General features: G+C 48.8%; 1 protein-coding gene and 1 pseudogene across 4 annotated transcripts in view; one reads left to right on the top strand and one right to left on the bottom strand.

Annotated features, from left to right (window-relative positions):
- Positions 1 to 14,112, top strand: part of SEMA4A (semaphorin 4A) — a 33,029-nt gene extending 18,917 nt beyond the window's left edge. For all 4 annotated transcript variants that reach the window (XM_007976747.3, XM_037997778.2, XM_007976745.3 and 1 more), the window contains 5 exons: positions 9,191 to 9,371; positions 11,206 to 11,324; positions 11,470 to 11,627; positions 11,943 to 12,043; positions 12,772 to 14,112. In XM_007976747.3, coding sequence (XP_007974938.1) covers positions 9,191 to 9,371; positions 11,206 to 11,324; positions 11,470 to 11,627; positions 11,943 to 12,043; positions 12,772 to 13,361 — 1,149 coding nt within the window. In that variant the 3' untranslated portion in view covers positions 13,362 to 14,112. The remainder of the gene's footprint in view (positions 1 to 9,190; positions 9,372 to 11,205; positions 11,325 to 11,469; positions 11,628 to 11,942; positions 12,044 to 12,771) is intronic.
- Positions 6,716 to 7,655, bottom strand: LOC103223839 (SAP domain-containing ribonucleoprotein pseudogene; annotated as a pseudogene).
- Positions 14,113 to 19,553: the final 5,441 nt, after the last annotated feature.

Genomic DNA, 19,553 nt, shown 5'->3' with positions numbered 1-19,553 from the left:
CATGCTTTTATTGCTACTTCTTGATGTTTCAGTTTCTGACAGTATCTGTTGAATTCCCATTGTAAAAGGTGAGAATTTAGCTATGTTCCCCAACCCTCGTCTCCACCCAGTGGTGTGCTAGAGCTGGCTTGCAGCAGCTAGCAAGAACTGTTTTTGCACATCTTTTTCCAAATTTGTGTTCAGTGATATTACATTGGTAGCTTGAAATTAGCCATGGCAGAAGTATACATCACAGAAATCAGCAAACAATGCAAATCGGCTTTCTAACCCTCTCTCAACAAAACTGACTTGGACCAACATACAGTAACTGCACCCACCCTCAATCTCCTAATGTAGTTTTCTGGTAATTTTGGTTACATCACTATTTATATTATGACTCTTCTTATTCACAGCCGAGTCAGGTAGTAAGCCATGATTACTTTTCCTTTTTGCATAGTTTTGTTTTCCCTGGGGCTAGTAATTATCTTGACTTTTCTGCTTGCTTTGTTTTCTAAGCTCTTTATTTTTATTATTTTTTTTGAAACAGTGTCTCACTCTGTCACCCAAGCTGGAGTGCGATTGCGTGATCTCGGCTCATGGCAACCTCTGCCTCCTGGGTTCAAGTGATTCTCCTGCCTTAGCCTCCCGAGTAGCTGGGATTACAGGTGTTCGCCACCTCACCCAGCTAATTTTTGTAATTTTAGTAGAGATGGGGTTTCACCATGTTGGCCAGACTGGTCTCTAACTCCTGACCTCAGGTGATCCTCCTACCTCAACCTCCCAAAGTGCTAGGATTACAGGCATGAGGCACTGTGCCTGGTCGAAGCTCTTATCTTTAATTCAACCCCAAGCTCTTCCTAAATTATCTGAATCTCTTCTGAAGACAGACCTATTAGCTTTTCTAACAGTTTTATCTTCCTGGAGAGCCTTCCTGTCTGCTCCACTCTGGACTAGTGCCCTCTACTCCCGGAGCACAGATGCCATCCTGGAATCCCCCTTCCTCATCAGCCTGGGGATTCCCCTTTGCCTCTTTCCTGTGACACATCTCGTGTTTCTTGCGTCCTATGGCTTCCTCTTTTTTTTTTTTCTTTTCAACTATCTCATTTTGGTGGAGGTTATCCTTTGTAGATTCCTGGAAAAGGATACATGGCAGGTAAAACATTTTAAGATCTTGAGTGTCTGAAAATGTATTCTACTTTCCTATTTGATAATTCGGCTAGGTATATGTCATTCTAGAGTAGAAACACATTTCCTTCAAACTTTGAAGGCCTTGCTTTATTATTTTCTAGCTTCCAGTGGCGCTGTTGAGAAGTCCAAAGTTATTGGGATCCCTAGCACTCTGAATGTAACCTCGTTTTATTTCACTGAAATCTTTTTTTTTTTTTTTTAAATACTGATACTCATGGAGCAGGGCTACCATATAGGCAGCATGCCTCACTGCCCTCACTGCCCTCACTGCCCTCACTGCCCTCACTGCCCTCACCGCCCTCACTGGAATCTTGTAGTGCTTTTTCTTTGTCCTGGTGTTCTGAAATTTCATGGTGCTGTGCTTTGATGGAACACTACTCGTTTATTGTGCTGGGTGCTCACTGGGCCACTTCAGCCTGGAAATTAGTACTCTTAGTTCTTTCAGTTCTGAGTTTTCTTGAACTATATCTTCCTATCTTCTTCTTCTTCTTTTTTTTTTTTTTTTAGATGGAGTCTCACTGTCATCCAGGCTGGAGTGCAGTGGTGCGATCTTGTCTCACTGCAACCTCCACCTCCTGGGTTCAAGTGATTCTCCTACCTCAGCCTCCTGAGTAGCTGGGACTACAGTTTCACGCCACCATGTCCGACTAATTTATTTATTTATTTATTTTGAGATGGAGTCTTGCTGTGTCCCCCAGGCTTCAGTGTAGTGGCTCTATCTTGGCTCGGTACAACCTCTGCCTCCCGGGTTCAAGCGCTTCTCCTGCCTCAGCCTCCCGAGTAGCTGGGACTACAGGTGCCCTCTACCATGCCCAGTTAATTTTTGTATTTTTAGTAGAGACAGGGTTTCACCATGTTGCCCAGGCTGGTCTCGAACTCCTGACCTCAGGTGATTTGCCTGCCTTGGCTTCCCAAAGTGCCGGGATTACAGGCATAAACCACAGTGCGCGGCCTTTTTTTGGTATTTTTAGTAGAAACTGGGTTTCACCATGTTGCCCAGGCTGGTCTTGAACTCCTAAGCTCAAGCAATACACCCACTTTGGCCTCCTAAAGTGCTGGGATTCCAGGCGTGACCCACTGTGCCCGGCCCTATCTTCTTTTCATTCAACAAATATTTTTTGAGGACACATGCGACTATTCTGGGCAGGGAATATAGAAGTGAGCAAAACACATGAAAGTCCTGGCCGGGCGCGGTGGCTCAAGCCTGTAATCCCAGCACTTTGGGAGGCCGAGACGGGCGGATCGCGAGGTCAGGAGACCGAGACCATCCTGGCTAACACGGTGAAACCCCGTCTCTACTAAAAAATACAAAAAACTAGCCGGGCGAGGTGGTGGGCGCCTGTAGTCCAAGGTACTCGGGAGGCTGAGGCAGGAGGAGAATGGCGTAAACCCGGGAGGCGGAGCTTGCAGTGAGCTGAGATCCGGCCACTGCACCCCAGCCTGGGCGACAGAGCAAGACTCCGTCTCAAAAAAAAAAAAAAAAAAAAAAAAGAAAGTCCCTTCCCTCATGGGGCTTACATTCCAATGGAGTGTTTTCTCGCTTTTTTCTGGACCTCCTAGACTAGTCTTCTCACTTTTTTTAAGCTTTCCTACTGTCCAGGTCTTTGGTTGTGTTCTATTTTTCTGGAAGAGTGTCTCAACTTTGTCTTCCAATCTTTCTGTCAGGTTTTTCATTTCTGTGTTCAGAAACAGTGAAAGAAAAAAGAAGGCCAGGTGCAGTGGCTCACACCTGTAATCTCAGCACTTTGGGAGGCTGAGACAGGTGGATCACCTGAGGTGAGGAGTTCAAGACCAGCCTGACCAACACGGTGAAACTCCGTCTCTACTAAAAATACAAAAATTAGCCAGGCATGGTGGTGCACACCTATAGTCCCAGCTACTCAGGAGGCTGAGGCAGAAGAATTGCTTGAACCAAGGAGGCCAAGGTTGCAGTGAGCTGAGATCGTGCCACTGCATTCCATCCTGGGTGACAGAACGAGACTTCATCGAAAGAAAAGAAAAAGAAAAGAGAAGAGAAGAGAAGAGAAAAGAAAAGAAAGAAAAAAAGAAGAAGAAAAAAGATTTTTCGTTTCTGCCAAACAATCTCGACCTCCTGGGCTCAAGTGATCCTCCTACCTGAGCCTCCTGAGTGACTGGAACTACAAGCACCCACCACCACACCCAGTTATGTGGAGGCAGGGTCTCAAACTCATGGGTTCAAGCAATCCTCCCACCTTGGCCTTTCAAAGTGTTGGGATTACAGGTGTGAGCCACCATGCCTCACCTGGGATTGTATAGATTAAAAGAAATTTAAGACCAGGTACAGTGGCTCAAGCCTGCAATCCCAACAGTTTGGGAGGCTGAGGTGGGAGGATTGTTTGAGCCCAGGAGTTTGAGAGCAGCCTGGGCAATATAGCGAGACCCCCATCTCTACAAAATATTTAAAAATTAGCTGTGTGTTGTGCCATGCGCCTGTAGTCCTAGCTACTTGGAAATGTGAGGTAGGAGGATCACTTGAGCCTAGGAGGTCGAGGCTGTACCCCACTGTACTCCAGCCTGGGCAACAGAGTGAGACCGTGTCTCAAAAAAAAAAGAGAAAAGAAAAAAGTTTACATAATCCCTTCCCATCTTCCATTTTTCTCAAGCATTTTTTTGTTTGTCAGAGTCTTCCACAGCCTGGATCTTGATGACTGCATCTCTGTAGTGTAGTTTAAGTATTTCCTATAAATTGTTCAGTAGTTGGATCTAGAGACTTACTCAGATTCAGGTTTGGTTTGGAGGAGGGGCAAGATTACTTCATCACGGTTGTGTGCTCTTTTCTCTGGATGCCTGTAATGCCTGGTGGCCCTTTGTGTGTGAAGGAAATACTCTTCTTTGGCAGCATTTGCTTCCTGTTTCATGGGTGCACTATTTTCACGTATCTCTCTTAGGATAGTAATGATGGATTTCTGTGAAGTTTTCTTCTTTCTGATTCATTTCTATTTCCTCTTAGGTTTTTTTTGTTTGTTTGTTTTTGTTTTTTTGGTTTTTTTTGAGATGGAGTCTCACTCTGTTGCCTAGGCTGGAGTGCAATGGCGCGATCTCGGCTCAGTGCAACCTCTGCCTCCTGGCTTCAGGCGATTCTTCTGCCTCAGTCTCCTGAGTAGCTGGGATTACAGGCACACACCACCATACATAGCTAATTTTTGAATTTTTAGTAGAGATGAGATTTCACCATGTTGGTCAGGCTGATCTTGAACTCCTGACCTCAGGTGATCCGCCCACCTCAGCCTCCCAAAGTGCTGGGATTACAGGCATGAGCCACTGTGCCCAGCATTTTCTTTCTTTCTTTCTTTCTTTTTGAAATGGAGTCTTGTTCTGTTGCCCAGGCTGGAGTGCAGAGGCGCGACCTTGGCTCACTGCAATGTCCACCTCCCTGGTTCAAACGATTCTCCTGCCTCAGCCTCCTGGGTAGTTGGGATTATAGGTGCCCACCACCACGCCCAGCTAATTTTTTAATATTTTTAGTAGAGACAGGGTTTCAACATGGTGGCCAGGATGGTCTCGAACTCCTGACCTCAGGCAATCTGCTCGCCTCGGCCTACCAAAGTGCTGGGATTACAGGTGTGAGCCACCGTGCCCGGCCTCTCTTAGGTTTTTGTTGGTTCTTTTTCTTCTTCTTTTTTTTTTTTTCCTATTTGTTTATTTTGGTTTCTTTCTTTCATGTTGGTGGTTTTACTTACATGTCTGGTAGTCCTTGAATGTCTACTCATGTTTAACAGCGGGGGACCTTGAAGCTGTTTGGAGCTCTGTGTCCATAACTAAGGCTTGGAAATTTGGTCTCTGTTATGCCACCACTGAGAGTGGTCTGGCTGGGCTGTTTGGTGGGAATCTTCAATGTCAGTGTCTTTACTGTATCTTAGGTCATTCAATCTTTCCTCTTAGACCTCCAGTCAGTTTCCCGAGCAGCCTCCTCTAGTCTTCTGCGTGGAGGCAGATGATCTGGCTCTTGGTGTCTGGGAGCCACAGGGGAAGAGGGTTGGGTTTGGGAAAGAGTCTCATCATGTAGTATACCTACCTGTATTGAATCCCCCTGCTTTCAGGATGGTGTCCCCATCAACTGGGCCTGCTATCCTTCATCCAGAAACCCTCTGTTTTACTCTCTCTGGTGGATAAACCTCCAGTCTTGGGCCAGGATGTGGAAGGGGCAGTCACCCAGGTCTGTGGAGTTTGGAGAGTACCAGCCTGTTTCTTAAACAGACTTTCAAATAATCCTCCTTATTTTAGCATCCCCATTAACCTCACTTCCAGAGGTGGCTGAGATTAGTAATTCGTGAACTTTAGGAATCCTGCCTTCTAAATGTTTTGGGGCTTCCTCCAGGGCTGGCTTGAGAAGATTCTTCTCCCTCTCTCTCTCTGTTAAGTCTTTTCTGTTGTTCATTCGCTTTCCAGCTTCCAAAATGTGGATGCTTTTGCACTTCTCTCTTGTTCTCCCCATCCCTCGCTCGTCTAGGTTTATGTCTTTTTAAAAATTCCCTGGCCAGGCATGGTGGCTCACACTGTAATCCCAGCACTTTGGGAGGCAGAGGCAGGCGGATCACTAGGTCAGGAGATCAAGACCATCCTGGCCAACATGGTGAAACCCCGTCTCTACTAAAAATAAAAAATTAGCTAGGTGTGGTGGTGCATGCCTGTAATCCCAGCTACTTGGGAGACTGAGGCATGAGAATTGCTTGAACCTAGGAGGCCGAGCTTGCAGTGAGCCGAGATCGTGCCACTGCACTCTAGCCTGGCAACACAGCGAGACTCCGTCTCAAAAAACAAAAAAAACAAAAAAAACAAAAAAAACAAATTCCCTTTGGCCCAGGTGCAGTGGCTAAAGCCTGTTATCCCAGCACTTTGGGAGGCCGAGGTGGGAGGATAACTTGAGGCCAGGAATTGGAGATCAGCTTGGGTAACATAGTGAGACCCCATCTCTACAAATAAAAAATTAGCTCGGGCCAGGCGTGATGGCTTATGCCAGTAATCCCAGAAGTTTGGGAGGCAGAGGTGGGTGGATCACTTGAGGTCAGGAGTTGGAGACCACCCTGGCCAACATGGTGAAACCCCGTCTCTACTAAAAATACAAATATTAGCTGGGTGTGGTGGTAGGCTCCTGTAATCCCAGCTACTCAGGAGGCTGAGGCAGGAAAATGGCGTGAACCTGGGAGGTGGGGCTTGCAGTGAACCGAGATCGCACCTCTGCACTCCAGCCTGGGAGACAGAGCGAGACTCCGTCTCAAAAAATAATAATAATAAAATAAAAAAAAAAAATTAGCCGGGCATGGTGGCACACACCTGTGGTTCTAGCTTCTCAGGAGGCTAAGATAGGAGGATGGCTTGAACCCAGGAGGTCAAGGCTGCAGTGAACCAAGATCATGCCACTGCACTCCAGTCTGGATGACAGTGAGACACTGTTTAAAAAAAACAATTTTTTTAGTGTAATTATCATTTGTTTTGTGTATTTGTTACATTGTGTGCATGACAGCCTTTGTTAAGGGTGTCTGAGGAGTATGGAGCTGACAGGGGCACTGGAATGCTGGGAAAGAGCTTCTTCAACTGAGATCAAGGCTTGCTGGAGGGAACCACTGCAAAAGGGCCATCAGGCAGTTTTCAAGTTATGTGACAGAGGGCAAAGATGGCCATAGGGTGCTCTGAGTTTTGGGATGGTCACATGACATAATCCAGCACTTGAACCTGGGATACATGCTCCCTCATTGTGAGGCAGGACGTAGGCACATGACTGTGCATTTAGGCATATGTGTGACCAAGAAGAATGAGAGAAATGGAAAACACTGGAGAACACAAAGTATCAAGAACTTTTCATCAGGCAATCCCAAAGCACTCTGCTCTTTTCCTCTTCTTTGCCTCTGTATCCTCTGTGGTTCCAGTTCCAGCTGAACTTGTGACAATCCCAAATCGCTCCTTCCTCTTTTTCAGTTTCTCATCATCTTCAGACTTTCTGGAGATTGAAGAGACATTCAAACCAAATCTTTGAGCTGTTACCTTCAGCTTATCCAAGTTAACCATAGGTTTGTTATCAGATGACGGACCTTTTGTTGGAACTGAAGAAATCCCAAACCTAGCTGCCCGAGCAGCTTTCTTACCCTCCAAGCTCACAGAGCTTGGAGAGTAAGAATTTGTTCAGCCCTCTTCTGCATTCTCTCAGTCTGTGGTATTTCAGATGTAATTTTCACCACTTTCTTCTCTGCTGCCATTTCAACAGTTTTTTCAGGGGGTTCTTTCTCTTTGACAGGGAGCTCAATGGGCTTTGTTTCTTCTTCCTCTGTTTCATCTCCCAGAACATCTTCTACATGTGCCTCCTCTTCAGCGTGTTCTTCAAGATATGCCTGGAGTCTGTGGATAAGATCTTGCTTTATTCCCTTGGTCTCCAAACCACAAGCAAGACATTCTTGCTTTAGTTCGGCAAGCTTCAGCTTATGGAACTCCACTGTCTCGGTTGCCATCTTGTTACCCCTCAAAAAACAATTTTTTAATTAAAAAAAACCCTTTAACCTGTAATCCCAGCACTTTGGGAGGCCAAGGTAAGAGGTTCACTTGAGGCCAGGAGTTTGAGACCAGCCTTGGCAATATAGCAAGACCCTGTCTCTATTTGTAAAAATAAAAAACAACAAACAAAAAAAAACCCTTTGGGAGGACATGAGAGTAGATGCACGTGCTCATTCAGGCATCAAAACGAGATGTAGATGTTATTACCTTATTTTGCAGATGAGAAAGTTGAAGGTCAGAGAGGTGAAATAGCTTATCTAAGGACACAGCTTATAGGTAACAGAGTTGGGGCTGGCCCTAAGACAGTGCTCTTGGAGAACAAGGATCCTGACTGAAGATCAGGACGCAGGTGTCCCAGAGTCACAGCATCCTCATATTAGCAGGGCCTTTAGAGAACAGTTGGTCCAACCCCCTCATTTTATGGGTGAGAAGAAGGAGGCTCGGAATGGAGAAGGGATTCTCCCAGAGTCATGCAGCAAGTTCGTGCAAAACCGTGATGAGAAATGCTCCGTGCTACACCAACCCTTTCTGTGACATTCATTCAGTCGTTGACTCAGCAAACATTTATTGAGCACCAACTGTGTGCCAGATCCTGTGCTATGCCAGGAAATGCAGACATGAGTAAAATTTGGTCCTTTTTTAAATTTCTTTTTTGAGACACAGTTTCACTCAGTTGCCCAGGTTGGAGAGCAGTGGCACAATCTTGGGTCACTGCAACCTCCACCTCCCGTGTTCAAGTGATTCTCCTGCCTCAGCTTCCTGAGTAGCTGGGATTACAGGTGCCCACCACCATGCTTGGCTAATTTTTGTATCTTTATTTATTTATTTATTTGAGTCTCTCTCCGTCGCCCAGGCTGGAGTGCAGTGGCACAATCTCGGCTCACTGCAACCTCTGCCTTCTGGGTTCAAGCAATTCTCCTGCTTCAGCCTTCTGAGTAGCTGTGATTACAGGCATGCCACCACCCCCAGCTATTATTTGTATTTTTAGTAGAGACGGAGTTTCACCATGTTGGCCAGGCTGGTCTCGAACTCCTGACCTCAGGGTGATTCGCCCACCTAGATCTCCCAAAGTGCTAGGATTACAGGTATGAGCCACTATGTCCAGCCATAAAATTTGGTACTTGCCTGTAAGGAGCCTTCGTCCTGCTTCCTGCTGGCTGCCAGGCCTCCTTGCTGGAGGTGCAGAGGAGGAGAACAATAATAACAGTTAACATTGGCTGAGTGCTTGCTTCATGCCAAGCACTGTGTGAATTATTTTTCATGTATTAGTGCATTTCATTTTCCCAGTGAGCCTATGAGGCAGGTCTTGGTAATAGGCCCACTTCACAGCTGAGGAACCTCAGGCAAACAGAGGCTGGGATGCACAACCAGTCAGCTCCAGAGTCGGAGCTTTAACCACCACCCTGAAATGAGGACTGCCATGAGGGAGGGGGCGAAGGAGAAGCGCACGCGTCGGTGGGAGGGTGAGCTGAGGGGAAGGGGTCAACCAACCTGATCTGCCTCCCTCCTCCTTTAGTGTTCAGTGGGCCCCTCCTCTGATAAGGCCTTGACCTTCATGAAGGACCATTTCCTGATGGATGAGCAGGTGGTGGGGACGCCCCTGCTGGTGAAATCTGGTGTGGAGTATACACGGCTTGCAGTGGAGACAGCCCAGGGCCTTGATGGGCGCAGCCATCTTGTCATGTACCTGGGAACCAGTGAGTAAAGAGTTCCAGGACATCCCCCAGAGGACTAGAGCAGAGGCTGCCCCCAGGTTGAGGAGGGAAACCCTTGAGTTCATTCATTTATTCATTCAACATCTGTTTACTGGGCACCTGCTATGTGCCTGGCATTCTTCTAGGTTTTGGAAATACAGCAGAGGAGCAAAACAGTCCACTCCCTACCCTTCCTGAGCTTTGTGTGGTGGGGGAGGCAGACAGGGAGGTCTTTGGTGGCCTTATCAAGAGCTGTGTGTCTTAGGGGGGAAGCTATGTTAGAGGAATTTTGAAAGGTGAGTGGGTGGAGGGGAGCTGGAAACCGCATTGTAGAGATCACTCCTTCAGGAAACTCAGCTGTGAGGGGAGAGAGGAAGGAGATGGTGGCTGGAGCAGTGAGTGGGGCCCAGCTGGGGTTCTTGGTTTTGTTTTTCCCCGTCCTTGCCCCCAGGGTTCTTGTTTTATAGACAGGAAGGACTAAGCATCTAGTAGACAGGGGGATGGCAAAGAGATGGGTAGAAGAAGGGATACGTGGCAGGTAAAGTTGTGGAGGGAGCAGGTGGCCAGAGTCCAGGACACATGTGGAGCTGAGCAGCTGTGGGTGGCGGGGAGACAGCACCTGAGCTGGGCTGGGAGTGAAGTTGTAGCAGCGTGGTGCGACTTGGTGGGTGTGCAGGCTCAGGGGGCAGAAGCCAGGGGAGCTCTTATTTGAAGGCTTTTGTGTTCTCTATGTAGGTGGAGGACACAAGGTCATGAGCTGGGAGTGAGGGGGCAGGAAAAGTGGGAAGTTTGAGGAGAGAGGGGTAGATTCAAATAGCCATTGTGGGCTGGGTGCAGTGGCTCATGCCTGTCATCCCAGCACTTTGGGAGGCCGAGGCAGGTGGATCACCTGAGGTCAGGAGTTCGAGACCAGCCTGGCTAACATGGTGAAACCCCGTCTCTACTAAAATACAAAAAAATTAGCCATGTGTAGTGGCACGCACCTGTAATCCCAGCTACTCGGGAGGTTGAGGCAGGAGAATCACTTGAACCCAGGAGGCAGAGGTTGCAATAAGCCAAGATTGTGCCACTGCCTTCCAGCCTGGGCAACAAGAGTGAAACTGTCTTAAAAAAAACCAAAAAACAAAATAGCCATTGTGGAAAGGGGGAGAGGGAGTCAGTAGGGAATGCTGCAAGATTGCCCAGGCTGACTGCTCAGGCAGGGCCTGGCTGAGGATAACCTTGAGGGTCAGTGGAAGAAATCTGCCAAGCTCATTCATTCCTTCAGGCCATATTACTAGGCACTGTATCAGCTGTGCATGTATTGAGTATACAGCAGAGAACAAAACAGTCAAAAATCTCAGTCTGTGGAGTGGGTGGAGACAGACAATAGCATCCTTAATAAGTAAATTACATGGCATATCATGAGATTTGAGTCATGTAGAGGTGTGTGCGGGGGAATCAGGGATGCCAGGTAAGGAGGTTGCACCTGTTAAAAGGGTGGCCAGGTAGACCTCCCTGAGGTGCTTGATGAAAGTGAAGGAGGCAGGTGATGTGATTTTCTACAGAAGCACCCAGCCGCCCACTGTTTCATGCCTATGGAGAAATAGTTGGGTTTCTCCAGGGATAAAGTTTTGTCAGGGAGTTGCAAAGGAAGGACAGGGGTCCAAGGGATTTTAGCCGTTTACAAGAGACTGCCATCTCCATGGCAGAGAGGAAGGTGAACGGTCTGGTTGACCCCTGCTCAGTACACATCACCCTCAGAAGGCGCTTTCTTACAGCTGGGGAGGCCCACTGAAGTTGGGAAGGGATCTGTGGATGAGGTGAGATGACTTCTGCTCTCTCCGTCTCCCCATAGCCACAGGGTCGCTCCACAAGGCTGTGGTGAGTGGGGACAGCGGTGCTCATCTGGTGGAAGAGATTCAGCTGTTCCCGGACCCCGAACCTGTTCGTAACCTGCAGCTGGCCCCCACCCAGGTGGGAAGGGACCTGACTATCAGATGGCCTTCCAGTGGGGCTGGCCCTGGGGGCCTGTTGGGCTGGCTCCCTGGGCCTGCACCGGCGTGATGGGACTTTACTAGATGTGGCTGGGGCTCCCTGACAATCTCCATCTCTCCTCCAGGGTGCAGTGTTTGTAGGCTTCTCAGGAGGTGTCTGGAGGGTGCCCCGAGCCAACTGTAGCGTCTATGAGAGCTGTGTGGACTGTGTCCTTGCCCGGGATCCCCACTGTGCCTGGGACCCTGAGTCCCGAACCTGTTGCTTCCTGTCTGCCCCCACCCTGTGAGTGCCAGTCCTGGATGGTGGCCTGGATGGCCAGCCAGGACCCTTCTCAGCCAGCTTCTGCTACTGTTCTTCCTCTGTCCAGGGGCTACTGACACATTCACTCCAAGAGTCCTCCCATCCTGCAGTGGGTTTCTCCAGGGATGGAGGTTCCGGGCAGTTTTGAAGCTGCTCTGACCATCCCGGGTTCCTCTCCTCTCTGTTCCTAGTCTCTCCTGGCCTACCTTCTTCCCTACTGCACTTGCTGCCTTCCTCCTTCCTCTTCCCACTTTCAGCTCTTTCGAGGGATAATTTTTGCTTTTTCTGCTCTCTTAGGAACTCCTGGAAGCAGGACATGGAGCGGGGGAACCCAGAGTGGGCATGTGCCAGTGGCCCCATGAGCAGGAGCCTTCGGCCTCAGAGCCGCCCGCAAATCAGTAAGTGCAGGACCTCTCACCAGGGGAGGTGCAAAGGCTCTGGAAGACTTTTGGGCAGGGGTGGGCATTCCTGCTCCAATTTCCTCCCCCAGCACCTGCCTGCCTTTAGATCTGAACACCCGAGTTGGGATGGATTTGGGTCCTGGCTATAGGGAAGAGGGACAGGAATTCTGAGCTGGAGGCCGAGTTGGGATTCAGGATTGAGGTTGCAGTTGATTTTGGTGTCAGAGTTGGAGTAAGGTGGACTGGGGCTTAGTTTGGGGTCCAGACTGGAAATTAAGGGGCAGTGAAATTTGATTTTGGAAGCTGAAATAGAAGTTGGAGACAAGAGTTAGGGTTCAGGCTGGCCGGGCGCGGTGGCTCACGCCTGTAATCCCAGCGCTTTGGGAGGCTGAGGCGGTACTCTCTTCTACCATTGTTTGAGCTCATGAGTTTGAGACCAGTCTGGCAACATGGTAAAACCCCATCTCTACAAAAATTAACCAGACGTGGAGAGACATACCTGTAGTCCTAGCTACTCGGGAGGCTGGGGTGGAAGGATGGCTTGAGCTCAGGAGGCAGAGGTTGCAGTGAGCTGAGATTGCGCCACTGCACTCCAACCTGGGCAATAGAGCCAGACCCTGCCTCAGAAAAATAAAAGGGCTGGGGGGTCCAAAGATAGGTTAGAGACTCCCTCCTGTCTCCGTCCTTCACCCCTCCCTTAACCTTTTGCTCCTTTTCTTCTATAGTTAAAGAAGTTCTGGCTGTCCCCAACTCCTTCCTGGAGCTCCCGTGCCCCCACCTGTCAGCGTTGGCCTCTTACTACTGGAGTCATGGCCCAGCAGCAGTCCCAGAAGCCTCTTCCACTGTCTACAATGGCTCCCTCTTGCTGATAGTGCAGGATGGAGTTGGAGGTCTCTACCAGTGCTGGGCAACTGAGAATGGCTTTTCATACCCTGTGGTCTCCTACTGGGTGGACAGCCAGGACCAGCCCCTGGCCCTGGATCCTGAACTGGCAGGCATCCCCCGGGAGCACGTGGAGGTCCCGTTGACCAGGGTCAGTGGTGGGACCGCCCTGGCTGCCCAGCGGTCCTACTGGCCCCACTTTGTCACTGTCACTGTCCTCCTCGCCTTAGTGCTTTCAGGAGCCCTCATCATCCTCCTGGCCTCCCCACTGGGAGCACTCCGGGCTCGGGGCAAGGTTCAGGGCTGCGAGACCCTGCCCCCTGGGGAGAAGGCCCCATTGAGCAGAGAGCAACACCTCCAGTCCCCCAAGGAATGCAGGACCTCTGCCAGCGATGTGGACGCTGACAACTGCCTAGGCACTGAGGTGGCTTAAACTCTAGGCACAGGCTGGGGCTGCAGGGCAGGCACCTGGCCATGCTGGCTGGGTGGCCCCAGCACAGCCTTGACTAGGATGAGAGCAGCACAAAAGACCACCTTTCTCCCCTGAGAGGAGCTTCTGCTACTCTGCATCACCGATGGCACTCAGCAGGGTGGTGCGAAGCAGTCTGCCTCCCCTATGGGACTCCCTTCTACCAAGCACACGAGCTCTCTAACAGGGTGGGGGCTACCCCCGGACCTGCTCCTGCGCTGATATTGAAGAACCTGGAGAGGATCCTTCAGTTCTGGCCATTCCAGGGACCCTCCAGAAACACAGTGTTCCAAGAGACCCTAAAAAACCTGCCTGTCCCAGGACACTATGGTAATGAACACCAAACATCTAAACAACCATATGCTAACATGCCAGTCGTGGAAACTCCACTCTGAAGTTGCCACTTTGAACACCAACACTCCCCTCTCCCAGGGTTGTGCAGGGATCTGCTCCCTCCTGCTTCCCTTACCAGACATGCACCACTGACTCCCAGGAAGTCTTTCCTGAAGTCTGACCACCTTCCTTCTTGCTTCAGTTGGGGCAGACTGTGATCCCTTCTGCCCTGGGAGAATGGTAGGGGTAATCTGAGCCTTGTTCACTCCTTTACCCTAGCTGACCCCTTGACCTCTCCCCTTCCCTTTTCTTTTGTTTTGGGATTCAGAAAACTGCTTGTCAGAGACTGTTTATTTTTTATTAAAAAGACAAAGCTTATGTATGATGGGCGATGTGTTTGTTGGAGCAGAGGGCTCTGGCAGAGAATTGCTGGGATGTCAAGGGAGCAAGCAGTCCAAGCACATCAGTTGGGAGGAGGCCTAGGTTTGTGGGATGATTGTTCTCTCCGACTTCAGACTACCTCCTCTGCCCTGCCAGCTCCGCACCCAGAACCAGCCCACAGCTCTTTCCTCCACTCTGAGCATTGCTGGAGGGTGCCGCAAACTTTGCCTTTTGGGCCAACCGCAGGTTGGTGTTGACCAGGCTCAGCTTGTATCCGTCTGCTAGACAGGCGATACCTCATCCATCACTAACTCCCCTGTTGCGGCCCCCACAGTTGCTGTCCACAGCTCTCCCACACTTCTCGTGACTCCAACTCAGCCCCGCTTCCCCACTGCAGCAGTTGGCTTCAACTGTTGGTAGATGAATTTATAGAAAGACTGTGCATCCACCCCCATCCTGGCCACATCCTTCTCAATATCTGATAATGCTCCGTACACCTCCACACCACCTTCCTCCTCTCCCCTCTGTCACAAAGGCACAGGTCCCTCTTCCACCAAGGCTAACTAGCACATCTCTCAGCCCATCACTGCTAGGGATCTGTTCTCTAACCATCCGACCTCCAGCATCCCCACTCGCTTTACCCACTTCCTCATCTTTCATCTCTCCTCTCCCACCTACAGGTGTGTTCAGGCGTTCTCTACATAAAAAAACAACAAAACACAAATCTTTCCCCAAACTCTATCCATTCACGTCACCCCCACTCAGTCTTTCTTTCCTGGTACCACCAAACACGGGAGCGGTTCCATTCTGGCTGCCCCCACCTCCCTCCAGTGTCACCTGAGCTCTCTCCAATCCCCTGAGGTCTGGCTTCTTTCCCCACCTTTCTGCTAAATGGCTCTCTCAAAGACTACCCATAAACCCATAATGCCAAATTTGACATTGGTGTCTGTGTACCCCTCACACACTGACCACCCCATTCTCACAATTTTCTTCTATCGTGGGTTCTTAAATTTTTTAAAAATTTAAATCGTGATTAAAAAAAAAAAAAAGCATGCAACGTACCCGCTTAGCCAAAAAAAAAAAAAAAAAAAAAAAAAAAAAAGGCCAGGCACAGTGGATCAAGCCTGTAATCCCAGCATTTTGGGAGGCCGAGGCAGGTGGATCACCCGAGGTCAGGAGTTCAAGACCAGTCTGGCCAACATAGCGAGACCCCGTTTCTACTAAAAGTACAAAAAATTAGCCAGGCGTGGTGGCAGGTACCTGTAGTCCCAGCTACTCTAGAGGCTAAGGTAAGAGAATCACTTGAACCCGGGAGGCGGAGCCTGCAGTGAGCCAAGATTGCGCCACTGTGTGTGTGTGTGTGTGTGTGTGTGTGTGTGTGTGTGTGTGTATATATTTTTTGAGACAGAGTCTCGCTCTGTCGCCCAGTCTGGAGTGCAGTGGCACAATCTCAGCTTCCTGCAGCCTCTGCCTCCTGGGTTCAAGCAATTATCCTGCCTCAGCCTCCTGAGTAGCTGGAACTACAGGCACCTGCCACCACACGCAGCTAATTTTTGTATTTTTAGTAGAAACATGCTTTCGCCATATTGGCCAGGTGGGTCTGGAACTCCTGGACTCAGCTGATCCGCCCGCCTCGGCCTCCCAAAGTGCTGAGATTACAGGTGTGAGCCACCGCACCCAGTCTAACAAGTATATATTTATTTTTTAAAATGAGAGACGGAGTCTCACTGTCACCCAGTCTGGAGTGCAATGGCGCAATCCTAGCTCACTGCAGCCTCATACTCCTGGGCTTAAGGGATTCTCCTGCCTCAGCCTCCTGAGTAGCTAGGACTACAGGCACATGCCACCACACCCAGCTATTTTTTTTTTTTTTTTTTTAGAGATGAGGTCTCGCTATATTGCCCAGGCTGTCCTGAACTCCTGGCTTCAAGCAACACCCCTCCCTCAGCCTCCCCAAATGCTGGGATTACAGGCATGAGCCACCATGCCCACACCCCACCCCTCTTAGCCATCTCTACCTGTATATATATACATATATATATGTATATAAGCCAGATATGGTAGGTAGCCCATGCCCATAATCCCAGCTACTCAGGAGGCTGAGGTGGGAGGATTGTTTCAGCACAGGAATTTGAGGCTGCAGTGAACTATGATCACGCCACTGCAATCCAGCTGGGGCAACAGAGTAATCCCCTGTCTCTAATAATAATAATATGTAAAATAAAATATATGTACTATTCATTAAGTGGAAGTGGATCATCACAAATGTTGGCTGAGTAGGCTGAGGAGGAGGAAAAAGAGGAGGGGGTTGGTCCTGCTGTCTTAGGGCAGAGGCTGTAGAAAATCTGCTTAAGCTGGGTGCAGTGGCTCACACCTGTAATCCTAACACTTTGGGAGGCTGAGGCGGGCGGATCACCTGAGGTCAGGAGTTCAAGACCAGCCTGGCCAACATGGTGAAACCCCGTCTCTACTAAAAATACAAAAATTAGCCAGGTGTGGTAGCATATGCCTATAATCCCAGCTACTTGGGAGGCTGAGGCAGTAGAATTGCTTGAACCTGGGAGGCGGAGGTTGCAGGGAGCCAAGATCACACCACTGCACTCCAGCCTGGGTGACAGAGCAAGACTCTGTCTCAAAAACAAAAATAAATATGCTTAAAAGTGGACTTATGTAATTAAAATTAATGTTGGTCAAGGTTCAACTGTATAAATAAGTAAGCTAGGTAGGGTACATTAGATGGTGATGTACTGTAGGGAAAAAATGGATCTCGGGAAAGCAGTTTGGGAGTGGGAAGGGTGTCTACAATTTTTTTTTTTTTTTTTTTTTTTTTGAGACAGGGTCTCACTCTGTTGCCTAGGCTGGAGTGCAGTGGCTCGACTGTAGCTCACTGCACCCTCAAGCTCTTGGGCTCAATGAGCTTCCTGCTTAGCCTCCTGAGTGGGTGGGACTATAGGCATATGCTACCATGTCTGGCTAATTTTTTATTTTTTTATAGAGACAGGATCTTATTATGTTTCCCAGACTGTTCTTGAACTCCTGGACTTAAGCAATCCTCACTCCTTGGCCTCCCAAAGTGCTGGGATTACAGGCATGAGCCTCATTGCCTTTTTTTTTTTTTTTTTGAGATGGAGTCCCACTCTGTCACCCAGGCTGGAGTGCTGCAGTGGCGTGACCTCGGCTCCCTGCAACCTCTGCCTCCAGGTTCAAGTGATTCTCCTGGCTCAGCGTCCTGAATAGCTGGGATTACAGGCACCTGCCCCTGTTGAAGGGGCCCCATAGGTTGCAAATTAGCAATGATAACCCGTAAGTCATGCAAAAGTCTCCATTTGCCAGACCTTTTGGGAAGAGCCAATGTTAGGGGTAGGGGAGGTATAACAGTGGCCATTACTAGAAAAGGGTTTGTTGTTTACATAATTCATCAAATTCTGCCCTCCAGAGGAGGTATTAACTGGTGTTTAAAGTTGTTTTTGCTAGCATTGACCAGTCCCATGGAGTCATACAGAGGTTGTCTGCTATGGCCTCAATTAATCCTTTTGTAAATGGGCTAGCAGCTCTGTTTTCTCTAATGCTTTTTCTTATCTCTTTATAACACCAAAATAAATGGGTTAATGTAACTGATTGCCTTGTCAATCTTGCATTACCAGGCAGGCTAAGAGCTCCCCTTCTAATGCCACTTGCCTAAGATAGGGTCCCATAGCTGTAACATATCCCTTGTCTTTTTTCCAATTTATTGGAGGAGGGGGCTCAGGTATTTTTGCCTGGTGATAGCAGGGCTGAGGCAGAGGGAGGCAGTTAGGAAGGTGGCGGTTTCTTCTCCCTTCCCTTTTTAGGCTCTTCTGCGTAGAGCGGGGCCAAAGCAGCCCTAACACCCATAACATTAGAGATGTTACTTGGACCCGTTACCCTTGTGCATAATGTTAAGATTTCTTCCCACTTGTTCCCAGAGCTCTATGTCTAGTGTGCCTTCTTCTGGGAATCATGGGTTATGGGAAACAACAGTTTGCATTAGGTCCCTTAATTAAGCCTGCGAAACCGAGGCTCTGCTAGCTTTAAGCAGCCGTTTCAATACTTTTTTTTTTTTTTGAGACGGAATCTCACTCTCACCCAGGCTGGAGTGCAGTGGTGCGATCTCGGCTCACTGCAAGCTCCGCCTCCCGGGTTCCCGCCATTCTCCTGCCTCAGCCTCCTGAGCAGCTGGGACTACAGGCACCCGCCACCATGCCTGGCTAATTTTTTGTATTTTTAGTAGAGACGGGGTTTCACTGAGTTAGCCAGGATGGTCTCGATCTCCTGACCTCATGATCTGCCTGCCTCGGCCTCCCAAAGTGCTGGGATTACAGGCGTAAGCCACCGTGCCAGGCCATGTTTCAACACTTTTATATACTGCTGCTCTTGAGCTGATACAACTGTTGTCCATGATGAAACCCTAGTGTGAACAATTCCCTCGAATTTGGAAATCCTGAGCAGGCACCAATGACTTACTGACTTACTGACTGCACAGTCTCTTCACCTTTGTTTTTGAGGGTTCCACTGCGATCCATTGCAGCATTCCTCACATGGGGCACCAGCTGCCAAATCTGTCCCACAGACTCTCGCCGAGCAATGAATGAAAGGAGTACTCAGACATAGGTGTCCAGTGAAAGAGCCAGCTAGGGAACTACCAGCACTAGGGGCTGAAGAGAGTTCGCAGCCCCGCCAAGCCGGTGATGTTCACATTTATTTAGTACAGATTTAATGACAAAGGCTTGGAGCAAACACAATTTGTGGGTAATAAACATTGTCAACCCCCCAAGTAGAGACCAGTCCTGTGTGCAAATGATCAAAGGTTGGTTTCTGGAGGCAGGAGTAAACAAATTTATCTAGATAAGTTCCTTTACATTCCCTTGTTATCTGCCCTTTGCTCTCAGGCTCCGAATGAGATAATTGGCTGCCTTCAGCCAAATTTTCTTTCAAAGCTTTTGCAAAACCTCCTGGCCTTCCAAGAAGGCTTGTGTCTTTCCCTGTAATTTCTCCCACCACCCTGACCGCTCTCCTACAATATACAAAATTTATAATATATAAAAATGTATTATAATATGTAAACTATGTATATATAGAATATATATATATTCTATATACAGAGCCTTTTTTTTTTTTTTTTTTTTTTTTTTTTGTAACTGAGTCTTGCTCTATCACCCAGGCTGGAGTGGCTCACTGCAACCTTCGCCTCCCGGGTTCATGCCATTCTCATGCCTCAGCCTCCTGAATAGCTGGGACTATAGGCACCCACCACCACGCCTGGCTAATTTCTGTATTTTTAGTAGAGACGAGGTTTCACTATGTTGGTCAGGCTGGTCTCAAACTCCTAAACTCTTGATCCACCCGCCTCAGCCTCCCAAAGTGCTAGGATTACAGGTATGAGCAACCGTGCCTGGCCAGAGCATTTATATACATAAACAAGTT

Source organism: Chlorocebus sabaeus, chromosome 20 (genome assembly GCF_047675955.1).
Source record: "Chlorocebus sabaeus isolate Y175 chromosome 20, mChlSab1.0.hap1, whole genome shotgun sequence".
NCBI lineage: Eukaryota > Metazoa > Chordata > Mammalia > Primates > Cercopithecidae > Chlorocebus > Chlorocebus sabaeus.
The sequence above is the reverse complement of the archived record's forward strand: the minus strand, read 5'-3'. Positions and strand labels throughout refer to the sequence as shown.